The sequence below is a fragment of the Brachyistius frenatus genome, unplaced genomic scaffold (genome assembly GCF_029030835.1).
Source record: "Brachyistius frenatus isolate BFR_SWC_R1_liver_20210118 unplaced genomic scaffold, ASM2903083v1 Contig_220, whole genome shotgun sequence".
Taxonomy (NCBI): Eukaryota; Metazoa; Chordata; class Actinopteri; family Embiotocidae; genus Brachyistius; species Brachyistius frenatus.
In genome coordinates, this window is record NW_027210819.1 from 466,860 (window position 1) to 488,632 (window position 21,773).

Here is a 21,773-nt window from a genome sequence, read left to right on the forward strand (position 1 = left end):
TTAAGCCCGTTTTAAAGTGACTAAAAAATGAAGACTTTAGTGTATCATTGAATTAACAGGCAGAAGTTAATAGATGCCCACCCGTTAGAACAATCTCTCAGAATAGGAGATCTATTTTATTAGCATTCTTTGAGGAGTCAACAAACTGGGTGGCTGATGGGCAGAGATAGTGCCGGCCCACTTAGTTAACAGAGTCTGGGGACAGAGTCGGCCTGCACTGACCCGTGACTGCCACAGCTACATGGCTGCTGGATAATCTGCCATTAAGTTTTTGTCTCTACATGAAACAGGCAATTCTGAAGTACCAGGATCTTAAATTGCTTATTTGGTCAAATTTGAAAGATTTGGCAGAGTATGATGCTAATTTGTAAGCTATTGCATTTAATAAACTATAGAAGTAATGTTGAGAAATACATTGAGAAGTTAGTGAATAGAACAAAGAACACAGAAGAAGAGGGTTGCTACATGGCAAAGCTCTGATAAGAGGCCACCTCTCCGTTTCTTCACCAGCCAATCTCTAAAGGCAGCAGGTAGAATTAGCTCAAAGGTCCCCTCCCCTCAAGAAGGCCATTACTCATGAACTACATTTTCCATAGAGCAGAATATTACTTCTTTCTAGGTGTGGGCCTGTCAAAAGACAAGAGGTTAATGCAGTGCATTGCTGCTTAAAGCACACTTTGCTCTTTTCAAATTTTACCATTGTGCCTGATGAGATCAAAAGGGCCCTTTCAACGTCTCGCTGTGTTCAATGAGCTTTCATGTCTTACCTCATTACTGGAAAACTTTTCTTTGATTGAGCCGAGGTCTGAGCAGAGTTTGTGTCAGACAATAGGGCCGGACGACTTTCTCCGTAATACAATGAAGGGGCAACAAAGATGTTGTCTCAAATCCCTCTCGAGATGCCGGGTCCCCACACTTTACTGTGACCGACGGGCCTGTGAATTACAGTAAGACCCCTAAAAGTAAGGATTTGTAACTCCTCTGATCAGACTCAGCTCACGACCAGCGGAGACTAAATCCCTGCAGATCACCGGCGGCAGAACAGGAGGGTGAGATGAGCTCCTCCGAATACATCTCTGCCCACTTTAAAACCTTCTCTGAGTCACTGGAAGAATGGTTTCAGGAGGTTAAATTCATCTTTAAAAAATGCTAAATTTAGCAAACTAAAATATTCAAAGGACGGTCAAAATGGAAATCCGTGTGGAGAAAATTATTTTTCAAGTAACACACAACACCTTAAAAATATGATTTTATTCATCCAGTTTCTACACAGTTGCAAGTCCTGTCAAAGTGTTAACATTTCATGCCAAGCCACCAATATTTTTTCCAATTATTTTTTGGGGAATAGAGCAAACAAAACCTTAAGAGAATCCTTGAGTATACACACCCCTCTCTGACACGAAGAATCAGGCAGCCAAAGTCAGAAACCCAGACAGAAGTGGCGTTTTACGGAGTGTGTCTCTGAGGAAGCTGATTTTGACCTTTTTTCTCTACCTATCACATATAGACATCAGCAGCAGTCCACCACATCTTCTGTTTATCTTTTACACCTCTGACCTTCTTCTTCTGTGTCTGGGTCGCTCACTTTTACAACTTCATTTCCTCTTGTGTTGATTTAAATTGTTTGTTTTAAAACGTTTTTTTTTTTTTATTGTCTTTCCAGTGATAACTGCTTTATAGGCTCAAGTAATTACAGACTGTCAAAGCAAAATGCCAACAAGAGACAATATAAATATTTGACTGAGAAAAAAAAAGCTGTTCCTGCGACCTGGCCTCAGTGGAAAATTGAAAATGAAATAAACTGCACCTATTGTGAATTTTCCACTCGGATAATTTTTTTCTTTCTTCAGAGGAACCAGCAAATAACATCCAGGCTTTTGTTCCTGTTATCACACACTGTTCATTTGTCTCCCAGCCGGAAAGCCGTGTTAAGATAACGCCATCCTATCATCTGATTGTCTTATCAAAGTTGAGCGACACAGCACCCCGAGTCGCTCTGAACAATCAGTCAGGCTGGAGGAGAAGGTTAAGTGCTCCAGACAGCCTAAATCCTCATAAAGCAGAAATTAAGCACAGTGTTTATTAAGTAAGATTTATTTGTCATTTGAGGCGCGTCACCACACCGGGCTCATGTCGGCCAATTCTCCCATTCTGGTCAATTTCTTGTAGCCTCCTCTCAGCATTTCAAGTGCCAGAGTGTGCAACCCTCACGCAGCATTTGACTCCAGGGTCAGTGGAATTGCCCCACTTGAACTAAAAGACATTTAGTTTGGTTTGGAAAGTGAAAACTCAGACACCATTAATGTGTTTGCTCTCCCACTAGTCATGACCACAGCAAATGCCATCACCTCAAAGAAGTGGTCGGCCGTCCTCACTTTTATTTGTTTGTTTCTTTGGAGGGTGTGAGAAGTTGTGGAGCCCGGGCTGTAGCGGACATTGGACTTGTGGAGGGGGAATTGAGGGGGGGGGGGGTATGGTGGGCTTTGCAGGGAGAAAGCTATAGGGAGCTAGCAAACAAGTTAGCTAGTGACAGAGCAGGGGGTGGAGGTGGTGCTGGGAGGGGTGGGGATTCATTTAGCCAGGCATAGCTGCTCTTGTTTGTGGTTGTCCCTGACAGCGTCGGCAACGCTGCTCCAAAGCACCTGTGTTTGCTCACTAGCTTTCCCCCAATCTGCTCGAAAAACGCTGTGAGCATGTCACATGGTGGCCAGATAGCCTGGGCACCATGGGAATACAAAAGCCGGGGCTTTTAGAACAGTTAATCATTAATGGAGGCCTCTCTTTTGTTCCCATTCAGCTCCACGCTGACAGAGGCTTTGATATTACATATGGCAGACAGGTCAGACGCAGATATAGCCAAGTACATCGACAGGAAAGTGCTCTCAGGTCGCCTGATGCAGGGTGATGAAAGTAGACGGTAAGCAGCGAAGGAAAAGTGTCCATCAAATGAAAAGAAGTGTGCATCTGTAGAGGACAGGGAGAGCACAGGTCAGTCAAAAAACAACAGTACATCTCATTTGATGTCATTTTAGTGTACAATAATTGAAATGCTGCTACTGACTGGCTCTGGAGGTCAATTGGAGGTTAAGAAACATTAAACAGAGTCCAGAATTCATGATGACTGAAATGTCCCTGACAGGCAGGATGGCAATAAATGGAACAAGTCTTTCTTGGGTTTGGAGGCCATTTTACCAACCCCTCAATTAATTAACATGCCCTAATCTCAGTTTGCTCTCCATCTTGAACTGTCAAGGAAAAGTCCAGGACTCATTTCACGCCTGTCAAAGTGGGCTTTAGAACAGGAGGGGGCAAAAGCAATGCATGAACTCGCTTTTTACAAAGCAGGGACAAATTTATCTTGAGGGGAGATTAGGTTTGCACAGCCACATTCTTAAAGCACTAAAAGGGTCAGAGACAAACTCTTATCTACCAGTTACCTCAGCATGCCATTGTTTTTTTTGTTGTTTTTTTATTGAAAGTTAGTCCGGACCCCACCCTAACCCCCCTCCAGTGCTAATAGTACTGTATGGGACTTGGAGAGGATAGTGGGACCACAAACATTTACGGCTGAAAATGCAGCTACAAGAGCCGGCAAAGTGGCCACTCAGTGCAGGAGGCTCGGTGTGCCGAGAGTCAATCATTAACGTGGCACTTTCAGTGATATCGTCCCTCTTGCTCCATGTCAAAAGATAAATGAAGTAAGGCTTCAACTTACCAACTTAGGTGCTTTAGCAAACACACCAGCCCACTCGTGGGTTTCTTTTGAGATGTTTGTGGACGGTTCTCAAGCCTCGCTTGGACAATACGGTCTCAAGCTGGACCAACAACAGCTGAGAGACTCAGGTTTGTTTGTGTCAACATCAATAAAGCACTTCCTGAAACCTATGATGGAAACCTCGGTGCCTCTCGACTTTCCCAACATGAAGTATAGTTTCTCATAATTATTTCATACTTTCGTATTCTTTTATCATTAACTGGTGTGAAATGCTTCTCTGTCTTTGATATGATTTGAATGATATGAACAAACGTGATTTACACTTAAAGATTTCCGAGCATTGTGTGCTAAACTGTAAAGTTTTCTTTTCATTTCACTGTAGCATAAAAGCATTTTCCTCGTCATGTGTGAGCGCCATCACAACTCTTTCTCTTCCTTACATGCAGCTTGACTTCACTACGCACTTTATTTGCTAACCCTGTTCACCAGTGATAAGAGCCACCGATGTCCCCAAATTATAGCTCCCAATCTCTCTCGGTAACAACACGCCTGTGTTTCTACCAACACATTTGCACTGCAGCAACCTTCAATTAGCAGGAAATAAAGGGGAAAAAAACAGGTACTAATAAATCCTGGGTCTCGGCTATAGGGAAATAAATTAGGTTGAGCGGAGTCAAAGGATGGGCTTAACAAGTGTACGTTTCAAACAAAAGTTCCTGTTTCAGGAGGGAAGGTGCATGGGTGATGGATGGCTTGGCAAACATTGTTGACATACCTGGCCAATGCCATGGGCCGGTCACAACGCAGGACTGAGAGGGACATTGTGTGAGTGTGTGAGTGCATCATCTCTTCCACTGCTATCCCTCTTCCCTCTGAGGCGTCCTCTCCCTCCTCTCCTCCACTCGGGCCATGGGGATCACTTCAGTCAGCAGAGCCCTGTTTGACAGAGACACAGCCTCCATATAAATCCCATCCTCCTATTTATTTGATGTGCAGTTCTACTAGGACGCCTTCGATCCCTCCTCAGGGAGCCCGCATCTCAAAACACTCAAATAGTCTGGGTGCGCCGATAAGCGCACGGCTAGAATTATACTCCCAAATTCCCAAATCCTTGTAGAGTGTTGTTCCATTGCATTTTAAAGCACATCGAAAGACAACTGCCAGATGGTAAAGAAATGGGGATCATTGCAACTGCTGTTTTACGGAATTTAATGTTTTGTATTTGTGACATTTTAAAGAAAATAGAAAAAAAAAAAAAAAGAAGGAAGTGTTACAAATTCTTTTTTCCGCGAGTGCAGTTTGGAGCGTGGGAGATGGGTCAGTGCAGTGGTGGCTGAGTGGTAGACCTTTACGGGGAACACCCAGGAATGTTTAGTTAACTCGCCCGTCGCATTCAAGCATGTGTGTTAAAGGTGTTTACAGGGTGTTGACATTCGCACACTGGCCGAGAGGTAATGTGAACGGTAGAGCCATGTCAGGCTGATGGGCCACCAGTGGAATTTTCAATACAACTAATATGAAGCAAAGACATGGAGTCAAAAAGGTGCAACACCAACTGTGACATTTAGATGAAGAAATTTAAAACACTTTAGCAATTAACATTCATCTAATCCAATACTAATGCAAGAAACTGCTATTCTTATTGCAGCAGTCATTTCAGTTATATAAAAAGCACTAAATACTTTTTACCTGTCAGTAAATTTCATGTCATTGTAAATAAAGAAATATATCAATTACAAAAATCATATTGTATTATTTTACATTAGCTCTTGTTAGTGTTTGAGATTTTTGTTCTTTACATTTAATAAATATTTGATTAAACTAGTATTTCAAATGTATTTTAAATATTTAAAGAAATCGGTGATTTAAAATTGACCCCGCTTTGGTTGCACAGACACGGTAACGGGTAAACTGACCCAGTTCTCCAGGCTGAAAGATCATCCAAGCAACGTTCATCCCAGCTTTGATTCAGTAACCCAACAGAAATAAATAAAAAGCATCAACACCGAGTCGCAGCAGCCCGTTGGTACCGAGTATACCAAGTTCACCTGGATTGGATCAGTGCAGCATTGAACCCACTGGATACAATTTTAAACTAAATTCAGCCTTTTTATCATACAGCCGCATATACATGTATATATTTAGATACTTTTATTTTTCATGCGTAATTTTATATTAATCTATATATATTATTCATAATTTGTTTTACAAATATTTGTTTAGCCTTTTCTTTACAATTTTTACCTGAAATTTAGTGCAGCTGAAGGCAATTAGCTGTCCTCAAATTTATAGAAATCCACCACATTAAAATCTTTTAGATCAAAGATATCAATCAAGCAAGATGCTTCTTTTTCTTTCTTTTTTTTAATCAAAGGCATATCTTGTTATTTCATCAATAATTCCTATTTAATCATAAATTCCAAGACAATTAAAATATTTAATTTATTATTTTTACTATAACAATTTTTCAGGCCCTTTAAATTTTTTTTTAAATCTATTCAATCCTTTTCTTTTTCCTTTTTTGTGGTTATAATATTAACTAATCATAGTTAATAACTATAATTACAGTGAGAATACATTTTGTGATGTAAACATGTGATACCACTGATAAACTTAACCTGATAGTGTGCACGGTTTAATTTCCCTTTATGTGATGCCTCAGCAATAAAACAGAATTATAGTCATATATCCACTCGTTGCAAGAAAGGACAAACACAAGATATGGAAATATAAATGTGACTATAAAGCACATCTCCACGTAAAAACAAATCTGTTTTAACAAGGCAGATTTTTTTGTTATATTTATGATGAAATATAACTTCTGATCATGAATAATCATTAGCTATTTTTAAAGAATAAATGTTTTTATCAAAAACATAGAACGAGGACAGTGTGGATAATACATCGAAAAAAATATTGGAAATTTCAAGAGGGACAGAAAAAGAAAAGTACCCATCATTTTATAATCTTTTATAATTTGAAAATGTATGTATAAACATAGTACTTTTGTCCAAAATATCTTAACTTTAAAAAAATAGAAATATACCTGAATTGTGCCAATATCTTTTTCTCTAAATGTCAAATACAAATGCCAAAAATGCAGTCATAGCAAGCATGTCTGTCTGTCTGTCTGTCTGTCTGTCTGTCTGTCTGTCTGTCTGTCTGTGACCACCCACTGAGAGCTACGGGGCATGAAGTGAAAGGTCCTCACCACGTCCTAGCAGCTCTATCATTGTGACCTCCAGGTGACAGAACCGCCGACCTGTTAGAGTGTCTGTACATCCGATTACTTTAGGTCACATCACGTCCACGTTCAGCGCTGAACCCACCAGAAAGCTGCAGGCATCACTCAGGCCACCATTGTTTAAGGTAATTGGAGGAGTGTTGTAAGTTTCCTATGACTCACACAGCTCTTTTCTCCACCCATGAATGCTGGAAGATTGTAGGTCGTTGTTAACTTTAAAACGGAGTCCTCTCAACTCATAAATTACACGGCCACGGACAACCTTAAGCGGTGTTGAAATGCCTCGAACAGAGCTTTATTTCAGTGTTGCTGGAGCGTGAAGCTGAGAGCACCACCCCACAAGGAGCTTGGCTCTCACAGGCAGAAAGAAGAGCCTATTTATCTTGCTGTACCTGAGGTCTGACATGCTGGCAAAACGCTGTCGGTGCGCCGAGGGTGGATGTGAAAACAAGCACTTACTGTTTCTTAATGATGCTCCTCTTTGAGGTATTTCTTCCGTGGCAGGTCATAACTTTTCTTTTTTATCTCTTTTTTGTGATTAGTGAATAAAGTCTGGTCTTAAATTTAAAATTTCTGCCTCAAACAAAAGGGTTTTCCTTCCTGGGGCCTGTCTTGGCACGGCTATTGGCACTTTGAAATCTGATCTGATAGATTAAGAGCTTATCCATTAGAATAAACCATTGTGGATTCATCGTGGGTTATGTTTTTTTTTTTGCTCTGGCAGAAACGGAACAGTTTTCATGCAGTGCTATGTGAATATATATACTGTAGGTTGCTTGTAGACGGAGATCACTGCTCTCTTTAAATACATTATAACTTAAAGGAGTATGATGGGACGGCAAAAACATAGCTTGTCAAGGCTTCCTTTGCGGCATCATATTGTATTAAAATGATCCTCAGTCTGACCACCCAGGGGGTCCCTGACATCACAACCTTTACAGAGGGGGATGGGCTTCTTTGAGAGTGTTTGTGTTTAGGCAAGTGTCTGCTCACATGCATGAATATGCTCCTTCATTTTATGTGTATTGATCCTCCTGTGACATCCCACTACTCATTTTTGTTTGTTTGTTTGTTTGTTTGTTTCAGATTAATCCGCTATTGTTATTTTATTCCCAGCAGATTTGAGCAGGGAAGCACACTTGCCTCCGTTTCCTGCCACACAGACTGCATTGCATGTGTTGAGTGTGAATACACATTCAGCAAAGAGCTGGTCAATGTAAATGCAAACACAAACCAACACACCAAAACAAAAGAGCACAATATGGATCCTTCTCTCCGCCAGAGCCACTACACTCGCTCTGTTTGCCCTCTCCTCTGGTTGGAGTTGCCATTAGGTCATATAATGGCCGCGTCTCATTTCTCCCTGAAGAGCCCTCGGAGGCTTTCTGCCTTTGGCTGCAAAAGCACATTTTTGTCGGGTCGAGAAACAGAACTCGCCAACATTTTCCTTAATGAGTAAAAATGATCGAAGCTACTTTAAAATGAAAACTCAGCCTCGTGCAAAAAAAAATCCCCTGAGTGTCGTTGTCGCACTCGGTGCTTGACTTGTGCTTCCATCTCGAAGACGAGGAGAGGGGTCAGCCGCGACCCCCCCTCCCCCTCCCGGCCACCAGCCTGGCTTTTATGGCAAAGTGAGAGCGATTCAACCCCTAAACGAGTACACATGCTATGGTGAAGAGATACACGCGCGATAACCCGTTCAATTAAACAACACCAACGTGGCAGGCAGGATGTGGACAGATAAATGACCATACAGTATGGCGTACAATGGGAATTAAAAGTATAAGGCAGCTGGGCTCTTATCTGGCCAGGGAAGAAGAAACCAGGCAACAAAGGGAGGCCTAAGACTAAGAGGCTTGATGCATGGGAAAGCCATGGGCCGGCCATTGTGGCTGCCCTTCTGCTGAGCAAATAGTCCAAACTGTTCATTCCCCATCTCCCATTCTCTCGCCGGTACATTGTTTGTGTCCTTGCATTTCATTCTGACTGGGGAAGATTGCTCTCAGGGCCAGTGAGCAAACAGTCCAGAAAAGAGCCAGCTATCTCCTGCCGTTCCCAGGAGAACTAGCATTTTTATTTCAGCTCCAAGCTGTCAAAGGATTGGAGAGTTTATGTCAGGATCCTGAATTAATTGCTTTAAGCCTGGGGGCCGACGCCGGCGTTTTTATCACCAAATGTTCGGTAAAATGTTTCCTCGCAAATTATGCAGCCCACCCCCAAAACCATCTCCTCTCAGTCGCCAAACATTTGGTATTGGATACATTAAGGATGAGTTTCTGCAACACAAATGATGTGTTTAGTTGTTGTGACAGCACAATGGTGTGAATAGTGATGGGCTATAGCACGGCTGTCAAGGATTTGGTGGAATGAAGGCAAACAGCAAACTTTTGTGGTGTGTGTGTGTGTGTGTGTGTGTGTGTGTGTGTGTGTGTGTGTGTGTGTGTGTGTGTGTGTGTGTGTGTGTGTGTTTCCTCCCTCTCCATGACGGTAGGTGCACGAGCCAAGCTTGGCAATAAAATGAGTAAGCTTACAGATGCCTCAATAAACCATAGCTGTTCAGACATTTGGTGGACCGAGCTTTAAAGGCTCCAAACTGTCCCCTGAACTGCCAAACTGACTTCAGAACCGTCTGTCATCCTCATATCCGTCCCACGTGACTGCTTACTTAATAACTATACACTGTATATCATACATTTGGACTTCCAAAACTCCTTAGTATGCCTTCAACCCATCCGAGCTCCAAACGTCAACTACTTCATCATCGTCAAACAACCAATTTAAAGACAAACTTTGGGTCAATTTTACTGAAGCAAATGCATTATTATATTTATTGCAAATAGAGAAAATCACAGTCTTGATATATTTGATAACAGTTTCAAAGTTTCTATCACAAATAACATTTGTCCAATGCAGATTTGGTTTTAAGAAAATAGCTGCCTTTGTTTATTATCTGTTATCCCGAATCAGGCAGTTCAGGACGTCCAGCCTTTAGAGCCACACGTCAGTAACTGAACCTGGAGCCACCATCTGGACTTCTGAGTCGTGTAGTGGACCATTATATTTGCATCCAAAAGACATTCGTATTATTTCACTGCCACATGATGTTATTCTATTTGTATAAATAAGCTCTTTAGCAAACTACCTGTCATTCACTGCTCACTGATGACGATGAACCTCGATGCTGGTCCTGTGATCTAAAAACTGATAAAGGAGTTGTTCCCAAAATTATGCAACTTCTCTTCAACAGATTTGCATATGAAGGGAAGTCCATGTGACATTTGCATCAATACATAACGGCAGCTTTTTGTGACACCGTGACCTCAAACAATGGCTGGTGGTAACAAGTCTGAACCCACAGCAAATGTAATGGTAACCAGGGGCGTCACAAATACTTTATGATACGCACACCCATCTCACATTATCTTTCTGTTCCGCACTTCAAGATAAGGGTATCCAGCTCTGAACCATAAATCTGCCGGTTGACTCCTTAATCTGAAAGGATATTAAATGACAAACGCTGCGATGTTTCCTGTCAGCGTCAAGCAGGCGAGGGTTAAATAGTGTGTATCAGGGGACTACTCTGCAGTGGGGAAAACATACAGGCCTCATCCTTCACTATAATCTGCTCAACAGCCCTATAGACACCTCCCAGCTTTCCTCAATCCTTCAACTGAGCATCCGTCTTTCCATTATAAAAAACACAGCCATTTATATGGGATTAAATTGGGGATTAATTTGATTCAAGTCAGGGTATGGGAATTCATTAGCAGGCTGACAGTGGCACTATACATGGGGAGAATTTAATTTGGATCCCCCAAGGGAAGCACTATGAGACACTGGAGCTCGTGTTGAAATGGAGGTCTGAAAGACAGGGGGGATATTGTTCCGCTCTTTAGATTTGGACACTGGTAAGGTGGCACTTTATTGCTGTTGATGGGTTGTTATCAAATTGAGAACTGCATTCCTATTAGGTTAGAGTCCTGAAAATAATAGACCATGCTGGGCAGAGGGGGGTGGAGGTGGGGAGGTGTGTGTGGGGGGGGGGGGGTTATCTGAGGGAAAAGGCTAACCCTCAAATTTGGCCTTGTCTATCTGCATGGATCAAGAGTAGTTCTTGACATCTTGAGGAGGTATGAACAGGTTTTTCACAGATCTGACGCTCACTCATACGGTATTAAAATGAGCACATTATTTGAATGTCAGTGATTCTCATGAATGTTGAAATGGCATATCTATTGCGGCCATTCCCAACAAGCAGTGCGGTGTAAAGTGAAGGCATTAAATTCAACTCGGACTCAGATTACAGAATTCACCTCTGCAGAACACCATCCTGGCATTCTCTAAATTGGACAAGTCCCATTGTAAGATAGCCTATCAATGTGCACATGTCTGCACGAGAGAACATATGCAGGACAAAATATTCCGTAGTTTGTTATTCCGAGGACAGCACTGGGGGCACACTGGCTTGTTTGCCTTTGCTGGGAGAGGAGATTGGATTGGGGGTTTAAATGAATCGCTGGCGCACCACGTTATAGGTTTCATTAACTTTTAATGAGTTGGGTGTCCTTCGCTGTGATTGGCTGGCAAGGCTTTGCCTTCACTTCCTGGAACTGGAGCTGAGGGGGAAGTGAGGAGATATCACGGTGTTGGCTTCCATGTTCTGGCCATGTGCTGCTCAGTGTGCCACAGTGGGTGGAAATGGGCCCAGAAAATATACTGTATATGAACAAGTATCCATCAGCACTGGCAGGAGCTCAATCTAAAACCGGGAGGTATCAAGTCTCGAGGGGAATAAAGAAACCGTGGCAGATCAATCACAGCCAAGCAGGCATCCAGCATTTACCACTCCCGACTGACGTATCGTTTTATGGTAGCTTTACCAACAAGGTTTGATCTGAAAGACAGGCATGAGACCCCGTTGGGAAATGCCTGTGGAATTGCCAGAGGGCCTAGAAGCTTTAGCACACGCATGAACAAAGAGGCCTTCAGCATCCAACCTAACCGATACCTAAATTCATATTTGGATCATCTTTCATTTCCATCCAATATAGTGTCTTTCCGCTTGGTTGATCACACTTCTATTATCTTGCATGGAGGAGTTTTTCTGTATGCTTTACGTTTCTCCTCCAGAAGCTCATCTCCCCTCCAGTATGGGGCTGAGCCTCACTTCAGTGCTTTTCAGAAACAAAAGCTTTGATGGTCATCTCCACTTTATCTCGATCACACCGACATGCGATGGAAGGCTTCTCTTCAAAAATGTACATTATCTTCAGCCTCGATGCTCCGTTGTCCCGTTCAGAGAACTTGATTGGTTTTGGAAGATGGGGACTGTTTCTCGTCCATTTGCATGATGACAGACTTGTTGCGATACTTTGCAAGGCTAAACACCGACGATCCATCCACTTCCAGCCATATAAAAGCAGCAGGGTAGTGAGAGGCTCCCCGTCCCGGCCTGAATAGATTGCCTTTAGGTCACTGCATGTCCCACCAGCTGCTGCCTCGCAGTACTCAATGGGCATTGTTGACGGACCTCTCTCTCCTTTCTCTCTCTCTCTATTTCTCTCTCAGGACATGAAGGAGTTCGGCGCTGGAATGTCACATCGTCGTGTCAGAAGAGTGCGGACACATCACAGCTAGCGTCCGCATTCTCACCCTGTCCATCCGGCCATCCCTCACTCACACACACACACACACACACACACACACACACACACACACACACACACACACACACACACACACACACACACACACACACACACACACACACACACACACACACACACACACACACACACACACACACACACACACACACACACCTCCTCCTTTTCATCATCATCATAACAAGTCACCATGATGACCTTTCTATTCATCTAGATTCTCACAATAATGGCTACAACTGTCAGTTGTCAAATTTTCCAACGTTTAAAAGAAAATGTCATACTGAGTAATAATAAGAAGTGAATAATCAAACATCTGCTTCATCTTGTAAAAAAGTTTTGCACTTATATAAAAATAAATGTAAACATTTTTTTTTAAAAAGGCAAAGCAGTCTCAAACAGTCACATATGTCACAAATCATGGATGTGGGTGTTTGTCCTCAGTGCACATCTATAAATCCCGTATTATATTCTCGAAGGATATTCCAGGTCATGAGCAGAAGAACAAACTTCAGTTTATTTCTACTCTGTTCAGCTAAAAAAAAAAATGCAATGCAACAAATAATATACAAATATTAAGATAGTAGCTAATGCTGTTTTTAAAGAATAAGCATTATGTGCAAATGTTGACAATTTTAATTTAAAAAATCATATCAAAATAACATTTATTAGTTTTTTTTTAAAAGGCCCTCACAACCAAGCAATTAATTTAGAACTCCAATATCTGCCTGGTCCAGTTTAATGTATGCATAGTTTGGGGATTTTTTTTTTAAATTTTTTTATTCAACAATTGCCTTTCTTACAAAATAGTATAATGCTGAGAAAATTAAGTTGCACCTACATTTTGCAGCCGAGGCCTTTTAGAAGCCTGAAAGCAGAAAAAAAAACAACAACAACAACAGCTACAAGGCAAAGTTATTTACACTTAGAATTCCATTGTTAAATATTGCATTCATATTTTTGTCCAATGTGCTATTTTAGTTTAGTTTTTTTAAACCGTGTACCTGGAAATACTGCTCTGGGGGCAAAAATGTATGTGATTTATGCACAATTATTTAGCTTTTAAACTTATAACCCTTCTTGGCAACAGAAAGATTTTATTTTGCATTTTTGATAGCAAATAAGCATGCAGCTTTTCCTTTGTGATTTACCTTTTTATGTACTACCAATCTTGTATAGGCTATTTCAAAAGTTATATAGATTTGGGCTACAATTGTGTGTTCATTCTAAATTCCCAGTAATCCAATTACCAATAATGGAAAATAGCAGACAATAATAAAAAAAAAGTCAATACTGACAGCATGATAATAGAACGGCAGCACTACATATGCAATATTGACCAACATATTTATTCATTTCTTAAATCCAGAGAAGCTATTTTCATTTTTTTCTTCCAGTTGTTGAGGCCATTTGTTTCCCAATTATGAATCTAAATGAATTTAAATCCCGTTTTTAATTGATCAGGCCTTTTCAAATAATAAAATAATAATAACTAAAGAATAAATGTATTTGTCGTCTGTGGATAGGTGCAGAAAAAATTGGAGACACGTACGGTGGATGGACGGACAGACGGACGGGACAGCGTAGCGTCACACCGGGACGGGCTGCCTGCTGAGAAACCATGGGTGGCTTTGAATTTTGACTTTGTGGTCCCTTTAATATACTGAGGGACGGCAGTTTGCCTTGCTAAGATATGGGATTAGCAGTGTTTCTGGTGAAAGAGGAGTTAAGTCGGGCTAGTGTGGACGGTCCCTCCCCTGCAAAAGGCTGAGACAGAATTACAGCTTGTTGGACCGGTGTCCCGCCGTCGCCATGGAGACAGATCTACTTGGGTGTTCCAGTCCGCGCGCTGCAGCGCAGAGCCTATAGGTGCGGCAGACGCCCTGCTGCGTGGTTCCTATAGAACCCCATCGGACTCCCTTAAAGAACGACACCTGATTTAATATCCAGACATGCAGCCTGATGATCCGCGCGGTGACCGAAGACTCTTTTATTTGGCCGAGTGGAGACTAATCGGGCTCCAAACAGACGCAGACCGGACTGCTCCGGCTGTTTCTCCCCCGATGGCAACGTTCACAAAATATTTCTACAAATTTGTAGTTATTATTTCACCGTTTTCATACCTAAATATGCTGTAATGATTGGCAGTGTCATTACCTGGCTATATCCTGTTCAGTTGACGCCCATGGGTGGATGCGCTTATGGCTTATAGGCTACTGAGTCATTCATTGAAAATAGAGGCCCGAACTCGCCTTGGCATTAAAGTGCGTCGCTGTGGGGAAAATGTCTCACTTTAGAGATCTGGTCCAATTAGACGCTATTTAAAGACATAACAGGAAAAGGAGGCAAATTGCCTATTGTTGTCGCAATAAATACGCAAGAAGGTGAACTATGATTAGCACACAATTTCATGTAGCCTTTGTTATTTCATGTGTCCACGCATGCCTAATTGTAATAAAACGGTATCCATTATTGTAGCATTTCTAAACCATTTAATAAACATGCTACCGGATAATTTAGCCTATATTCTGCAGACGACCTGCAGTCTGCCTGAGAAAGACGCGACTGGGTGCATGGTGTCTCTGTGAAAAAGGAGGTGTGATTTTCAGGCCCTATAATCAAAAACTATGCAAATCTGGCCATAAGAAATGCAGAGAAATCAGGTTAGCGCAGTAAAAAGAGATCAACAGGCTGCACCATCCTTTATTCAGTTGCTATAACAACGTCTTATGACGGCACGGCCAGGAGCTGCAGAGGTATCCTACACATGAAAGAATGTGGGTGAAGTTAGGAGATGGTAAGGTGCAGTGATGTGGCCTCGGCGCTCTTTTGTCCGCCAGAACAGATTGAGGTTAGTTACCTTTGAACCGGCAAAGCTCCAGAAGGCCATTCCTGTCTCTGTGCGCTGGAGAGGGCTTGACTGTTGTTGTCCCGCCTTCATGGGGTCGGAGAGCCGCGCTGGGATACAACTGTTTAATATTGGCAGAGGGACATTTTGGAGGGCTCTCAATTAACTTGAGATTTAGAAAATCGATTCAAATATGGCACCCTGAACATTACTTTAAAAAGGCATTTATTCCAGTATTATTATTATTATTATTATTATTATTATCATTATTATATGCAATATTTTCTTTTATAAATTATTTATAAATTACCATTAAATCAAAAATAAATTGTGTTGCTTTAAAAGCGTTCCAGTTTCTAAACAACAACAAAAAGTAGGATATAGCCTATTACTATATTCATTCAAAATCATAGTCACGAGTAGGTAAATGAATATTTGATGATTACTGATTCAAATACACGTATGTAAATCGATTTATAGATTTGTACAATATATAAAAGCAGCCGCAGGATCATCAGTGCGGCAGTAAAGCTCGCTTTCATGACATCAGCGCTGCAACAACCAGTCAGCCGCACACTGCAAAAAATATCCAACTCAGCAAGTCACCAGCTCCACGTCGAGTCCCATATGTCTCTGAACAAGTGAAGAGATCCGCTACTTACACCTGTTTCCCGGTTTAAAACAGCACGACGGATCCAGAATAATCATTTCTGACAGAGCTGCTGTCTTCTTTACAGGATGTTGTTTAACAAAAATGACCAGAAATGGAAACAAAAGAAATTATCTCATCAATGCAACATTATTCAAGCGGTTTTCAAAACATGCATTTTATCAATGAATCACCTAAATCACGTCCGTGACAGTTTTTGGTGTTTTGTTGTTTCGTTTTTCCTGCAGCAGGATCTCTTCATCATGAGACCCAGAAACTTACAGCAACCTTCTATCACACGACCTGCAGATCCCATCAGCTTTGCACAACCCTGTTGTGAAATCCAATACCTCTCCTTTGAATTTAGGTTATCAGCATCTGCCCCCCCACCCCACCCCCCGCCCCACCCCCCTCCATGCATGCCCGGCCATAAAAACCATCTCTCCCTCCAAGTCAAAAAATAAAGGATTTAGAAAGAAAGCATTATATGAAAATAAAAGCTTCATACCTGCGCAAAATAGCCGGTGCTTGTTGTTGGCAAGCCACACAGGAGCCCATTGTAGAAGCTCGCCTTCTGCCTTCTGCAAAGGGCTCCAGACATCACGGCATTTATTTGAGCTCAAACTCTGTCACTGTTGACTTTAGCACAAAGCAAAGATTTCACTGCCCCGCTAGTTAAAAAAATGATTATTTTACAGAGATATCGATCAGTGTGCTATAAAAAAAAAAAAAAAAAATCAGCTTAGCATTATATGTCTAAAATGAATAGAACGAAATTTAATGTCTGTGTAAATTTACAGAGCTGCAGCGTCCTATTCAAAGTTTACACTTGTGCAATTTGGTTTGTGTGTGTACTCTTCCTATATGTGGGCATAGCCTCCACTCCATTGTTTACTGGCTTTGTTTATTCGCAGATCACGCTGTTTAAAGTACGATCTGTAAAGAGGGTCTGGAGAATAAACGCACACTTTAGGCCCTACGTGTTCAGAAGTCGAAGGGGTGTCATTTGGTTATAAGGGGAAGCAGAAATGTCCCCAAACTCCCTGCATGGCCTTGGATTTGAGCTCAGCCTGGAAGAGCAGGCAGGAGGGCAGTTGGACTCATTTGGAGGACAACTCGCCTATCTTATCTAACAAGAGGGGAGGGTCCAACTACTTAAAAAAAAAGTAAGTAGACAATGGACCCCCAGATTGTGGGGAGAGAAGTTAGAGCATCACATTCAGGCACTCTGTTCCTAAATCAGCCCCCTTTTCCAGCAACTATTCTCCTGCTCCACGGGACGCTGTTTTATGGGACAATGACACTTAATCTTATTCACCGATCTAAACTTTGGTGTGTGTGTGTGTGTGTGTGTGTGTGTGTGTGTGTGTGTGTGTGTGTGTGTGTGTGTGTGTGTGTGTGTGTGTGTGTGTGTGTGTGTGTGTGTGTGTGTGTGTGTGTGTGAGAGAGAGAGAGAGAGCGTGTGTTTGTGTGTAACATGGGTGACTGACAAGCAGGCATGGTGTTTGAGTGACAGTTTGCCTCCGACGTCCAGTGTGTGTGGGGGAATTTGAATGGCTGATTTAACACTTGTAAACTGATGATTTCAGTAAATATTCACATGCAGACTTTCAGCAGCTGCGCTTGTTCGATCAGTGTATTAATGTTCTGCTCTTCTCTGGATGAAATACACGACGAAAACATGTGGAGCAGCGTTAGTTTTTTTGTTTATTGTCTCCTTTCTTCTTCCCAAACAGCGACTCTGGACGCTTTTTGTTTCTGTTACTTTAGTTCCAAAATATTACGAACTAGTTGATGTGTTAGTAAAACCCTTAAATATCCCATAAATATCTCAATTTGTGTTTGGGATTAATGAGCATACATTTGTTTTGTTTACATTTCCTGAATGACAAATTGAGAGCATTGTTCCCGGTTTTATCCAGCAAAGCTATTAATCCCTGCTGAAAGTATGTTCCTTATTACAGCACATGGGTAAGAATAAATTCCAATTTTTTTTTTTATAATTAGTGTGAAACACATTTTAAGCGCTAACATGGAATTCATGTGGTATTAAATAACGAAGTGAAAAAGAAGTTAGTTGTATCGTCCTCTGCAGAAATATGTTTTTAACATTGAACGTGTACATTTAATGTAAAATATTTCAAATACATTTATTTGATCATATTAAATATTTCTGCTGCCTACAGTTGTGATGTATTCTTTACAACGTGCAACCTGATTGTTGGGAACACAACTGATGTAAATATAATTCAGTGGCGGAGACACAACTTCATCTACTGTTATAATAATAATAATAATAATAATAATAGTGATGATAATAATAATAATGTTCGAACATCATAATATTCAGAAAACAAAACCAATAACACTTTAATATAGATTCTGTTCTTGTCACTACAAGAATACACATATACAAGCCATAAATAGGAATTACACAAATGATTGAACAAATCCTGCGAGGCATTTAAATTCATTTAGGAGTCCAGTTATGCAGATGTGGGCTATTTTACAGCAACTTGTTGTTTGTCTTTGGGGTCCATTCCTGAAGCCGACGTCTGAACAGATCTCGTCACATTATCATCACTTTAACTATTATTATCAACATCCTCTCTCAAAATAATTAGGCTACTAACAAACTCGACAACTAAAACGGTGGGAAACGTCAAAAATATCTGAAATACATATTGTACACAAAGTCTATATTTTTTTTGTTGTTTTTTTTTTACAAATGTACAAATCGAATGGAAAGAAAGTCCACATCGGATTTAGAGCTGAAGAGTTCATGAGGAGTTCATGATGGGCCTGGAATAGACACCTTGGTAATAAGTTGTGTCAGGTATGGATGAAGAATCCAGAACGGGTTTCCCCGCCATGGAGCCCATGGAAAGAGCTCCGGCCATGGGGGAGCCGTAGCCAGAGTAATGCATCACCTGCTCGTAAGTCTTTAGGTCCATTTTGTGATGCTGCTGCTCCGAGGACATGAGGTTATTGATGGAGAACGGGTGGTTGAAGGAGTAGTGGTGCTCCGGCTTCAGGTGGGCTTCGTGCGCAAGGACCGAGTGGTGCTGAGCCATCAGGTGCTGCCCCTGCGACACCGGGGAGGCGGCGGTGTGCTCCGGGCTCAGAGCCTGGCTCGTCTTCATGTCCGACAGGGACCTTTTGTGGTCGCTGGAAGAGGAGTTGGAGTGCGGGGACTCGTGGCCGTTGCAGCTCTCCGAGCTGCTGTTGGACGAGCCGCCGTCTCCCGCCTTGCGGCTGCTGTCCTTCGGGTTCATCTTCTTCTCGCACTTGAAGCGCTTCTGCCTCCGCAGGTAGCAGCCGTTCTCAAACATGTTCCCGGAGTCCGGGTGGAGAGTCCAAAAGGAGCCTTTCCCGGGTTTATCCGGCGACCGCGGTACTTTGAGGAAACAGTCATTGAACGACAACGAGTGGCGAATGGAGTTCTGCCAGCGCTGCTGGTTCTGTCGGTAAAAGGGGAAGAGGTCCATTATCCACTGGTAGATCTCGGCCAGGGTCAGCATCTTGCTGGGAGACTGCTGGATGGCCATGGTGATGAGAGAAATGTAGGAATACGGGGGTTTGGCGTGCGTGTAGCTCCTGCGGTACGTCTTCGGATCTCTGGACCTGTTGATGTTCGACTGTCCGTATATGGGGCTCATGGCGTTCATGTTAGTGTACGAGGTCAAGGCGTTCATAGACGCGGGCTGTGCGGTCATGGGGCTCATACTGGGGCTCAGGGCGGCGCTCATGGCCGTCATGCCTGCGCCCATGCCGTTCATGGCTCCGGTGCCCGGTGACATGCCGGTCATGGACGGACTCATGCCCGTGTTGACGTATGACATGTTCATGGAGTTGGCCGTCATGTTGGCAGTGGTGCTCATGCCGGACATGCTCATGTAGGTATTCATGGAGTTCATTCCCAGGCCCGTGTTCATGTTGCCAACGGAGGTATAACACTGTCAACGAGGGAAAGAAGCAGTCAGGAGTTTCATCTGGCAATTTACAGTGAGGAATAAATCAATCCGTAATTTCTGAACACACAGATGATGATTGTTGAAATCTAACAAAGCCACATCATAATTAATATTATTCATAACTAAATAATAATCATTCTAAAACAACTGCTTTTTTTTTCTTTTTTTTTTTTTAAAGCGCATTGGCTGGAAAAGGTTGAAAGGTTTTGGTACGTCTGCGCTCACGCGAAGGGTTTGGTTGTTGTTGTTGTTGTTGTTGTTGTTGTTTTAAATTAAAAACATGCGTTTAACAATGTTTGTGATGACACTAATATGATAAGTAAACGTGAAATAACCCACCAAAAAAGGTGTAATGTAGATGGAAATGTTTACACCTAACGCTCTTACAAACATAGCCACTGCAACACAAATATCTGAACCAGCCTCCACAAAATCAAACAACACAGATGTTTGTTGAGTGGAAACGTCCAAAAAGAATCAGATTTAGTAAAGACGCGTATAGATTTATGAAACTGTAATCCGAGTGAAAAGTTTACCCCCCGACATGTCAAGCAACTTTGTTAGGATAGAGCGCTGCGTGGAGATGGGGGAGGATTTGGAGGCGCCTCAAGTCAATATTTGATCACAAAGTTAATATTATCTCAGGGCTAATATTGAGTTGTATAAAATGGGATCGGCTTTAGACGGAAAAAAATATATATTTAAGGTACCCACCTCGGGTTCTCCGTAGTAGGTGCTCCAGTCGGTGTGTTCGTGTCCTTCCATTTTAACTGCTCCAAGCATCATGGAGGACTTTAACAAAGTGTCTCCCAGAAGAGGAAAAGCCAAACGTCTCCCTAATAGCAGGTGACTAGGGACCACTGAGTGTATTTGGGTCGTCGGTGTGTCCCTTCGTCAAGGACTGGTGCATGTGTCTTATGGAGCCAGCCGTGAAATGCGTCTGTCAGTGACTGGAGTTGAAATGACGCCCCGTGCTGCTTGTTAACGCTGTGATATAGCTCCGTGCGCCAGGCAAGCCTCCAATCCCTACTTCTACGCCTTGGGCCCTATTTGAATAATCTCCTCGCACCTAGGCGTGAGACTCCTCAAGCTTCTCCCCCCCACCCCAGTTGTACACCTGCGCTGACTGAAAAGAACAGTTTCATATGAAAAGCTTCATTATAAACTAATCTTATTGTATTTTAGCTGGGGCTAAAAAGGGAACTATAAAAGGTTCCGTGGTGTGCTTTTCATTCCGCACATCCCCCAACGTGTTTACTTCACTTCATCTGAGGTGAAATTAGAATCCATTTCTATTGTGTTGCATTCAAGGAATTTATCATTTAAGCCTACACATAATTGTTCATATTTTGACACCAACAACACCCTGAGACCGTGAAAACGTTTATACATTAGATCAAGATTGATCTGTCAGTGAAATCCGCATACAGGCATGTTTTCAGGCAAATTGAACCAATAATGAATAGCTATCCTACTTCCAGAGATGCGTTTCTGTATGATATTAGGCATAAATGTTATGAGTTACTAAAGTGTTACGTCTTATTTTTAAACATATGTAATGTTAACCTGAAGAGAATAATGACGTGTTGGCCTGAATGCATTGCGTAGTGCATGGATTCCAGCACTTTTGATCAAAATAGTTCATTTTACAGTGAAACCAAAGAAGTGAATAATATCACC

The 21,773-nt window shown here is 42.0% G+C and overlaps 1 protein-coding gene and 1 long non-coding RNA gene across 3 annotated transcripts; both read right to left on the reverse strand.

Moving 5' to 3' along the window:
* Positions 1–1,236: 1,236 nt before the first annotated feature.
* Positions 1,237–16,753, reverse strand: LOC138633448 (uncharacterized). Of its 2 annotated transcripts, XR_011311885.1 has the most exons (6): positions 16,628–16,753; positions 15,483–15,591; positions 14,175–15,383; positions 13,464–13,490; positions 4,491–4,651; positions 1,237–2,964 (listed from the first exon to the last, which is right to left on the reverse strand). It is a non-coding gene; the product is annotated as an uncharacterized lncRNA (long non-coding RNA). The 2 variants fall into 2 exon arrangements; XR_011311884.1 differs by having other exon boundaries at positions 13,464–15,383.
* Positions 16,754–18,464: 1,711 nt separating this feature from the next.
* On the reverse strand, positions 18,465–21,037 carry foxa2 (forkhead box A2). The gene is made up of 2 exons (XM_069719662.1): positions 20,808–21,037; positions 18,465–20,075 (listed from the first exon to the last, which is right to left on the reverse strand). Exons 1-2 carry the CDS (start codon positions 20,877–20,879, stop codon positions 18,900–18,902), a joined length of 1,248 nt encoding a protein of 415 aa, XP_069575763.1. The 5' UTR covers positions 20,880–21,037; the 3' UTR covers positions 18,465–18,899.
* Between the last annotated feature and the right edge of the window lie 736 nt (positions 21,038–21,773).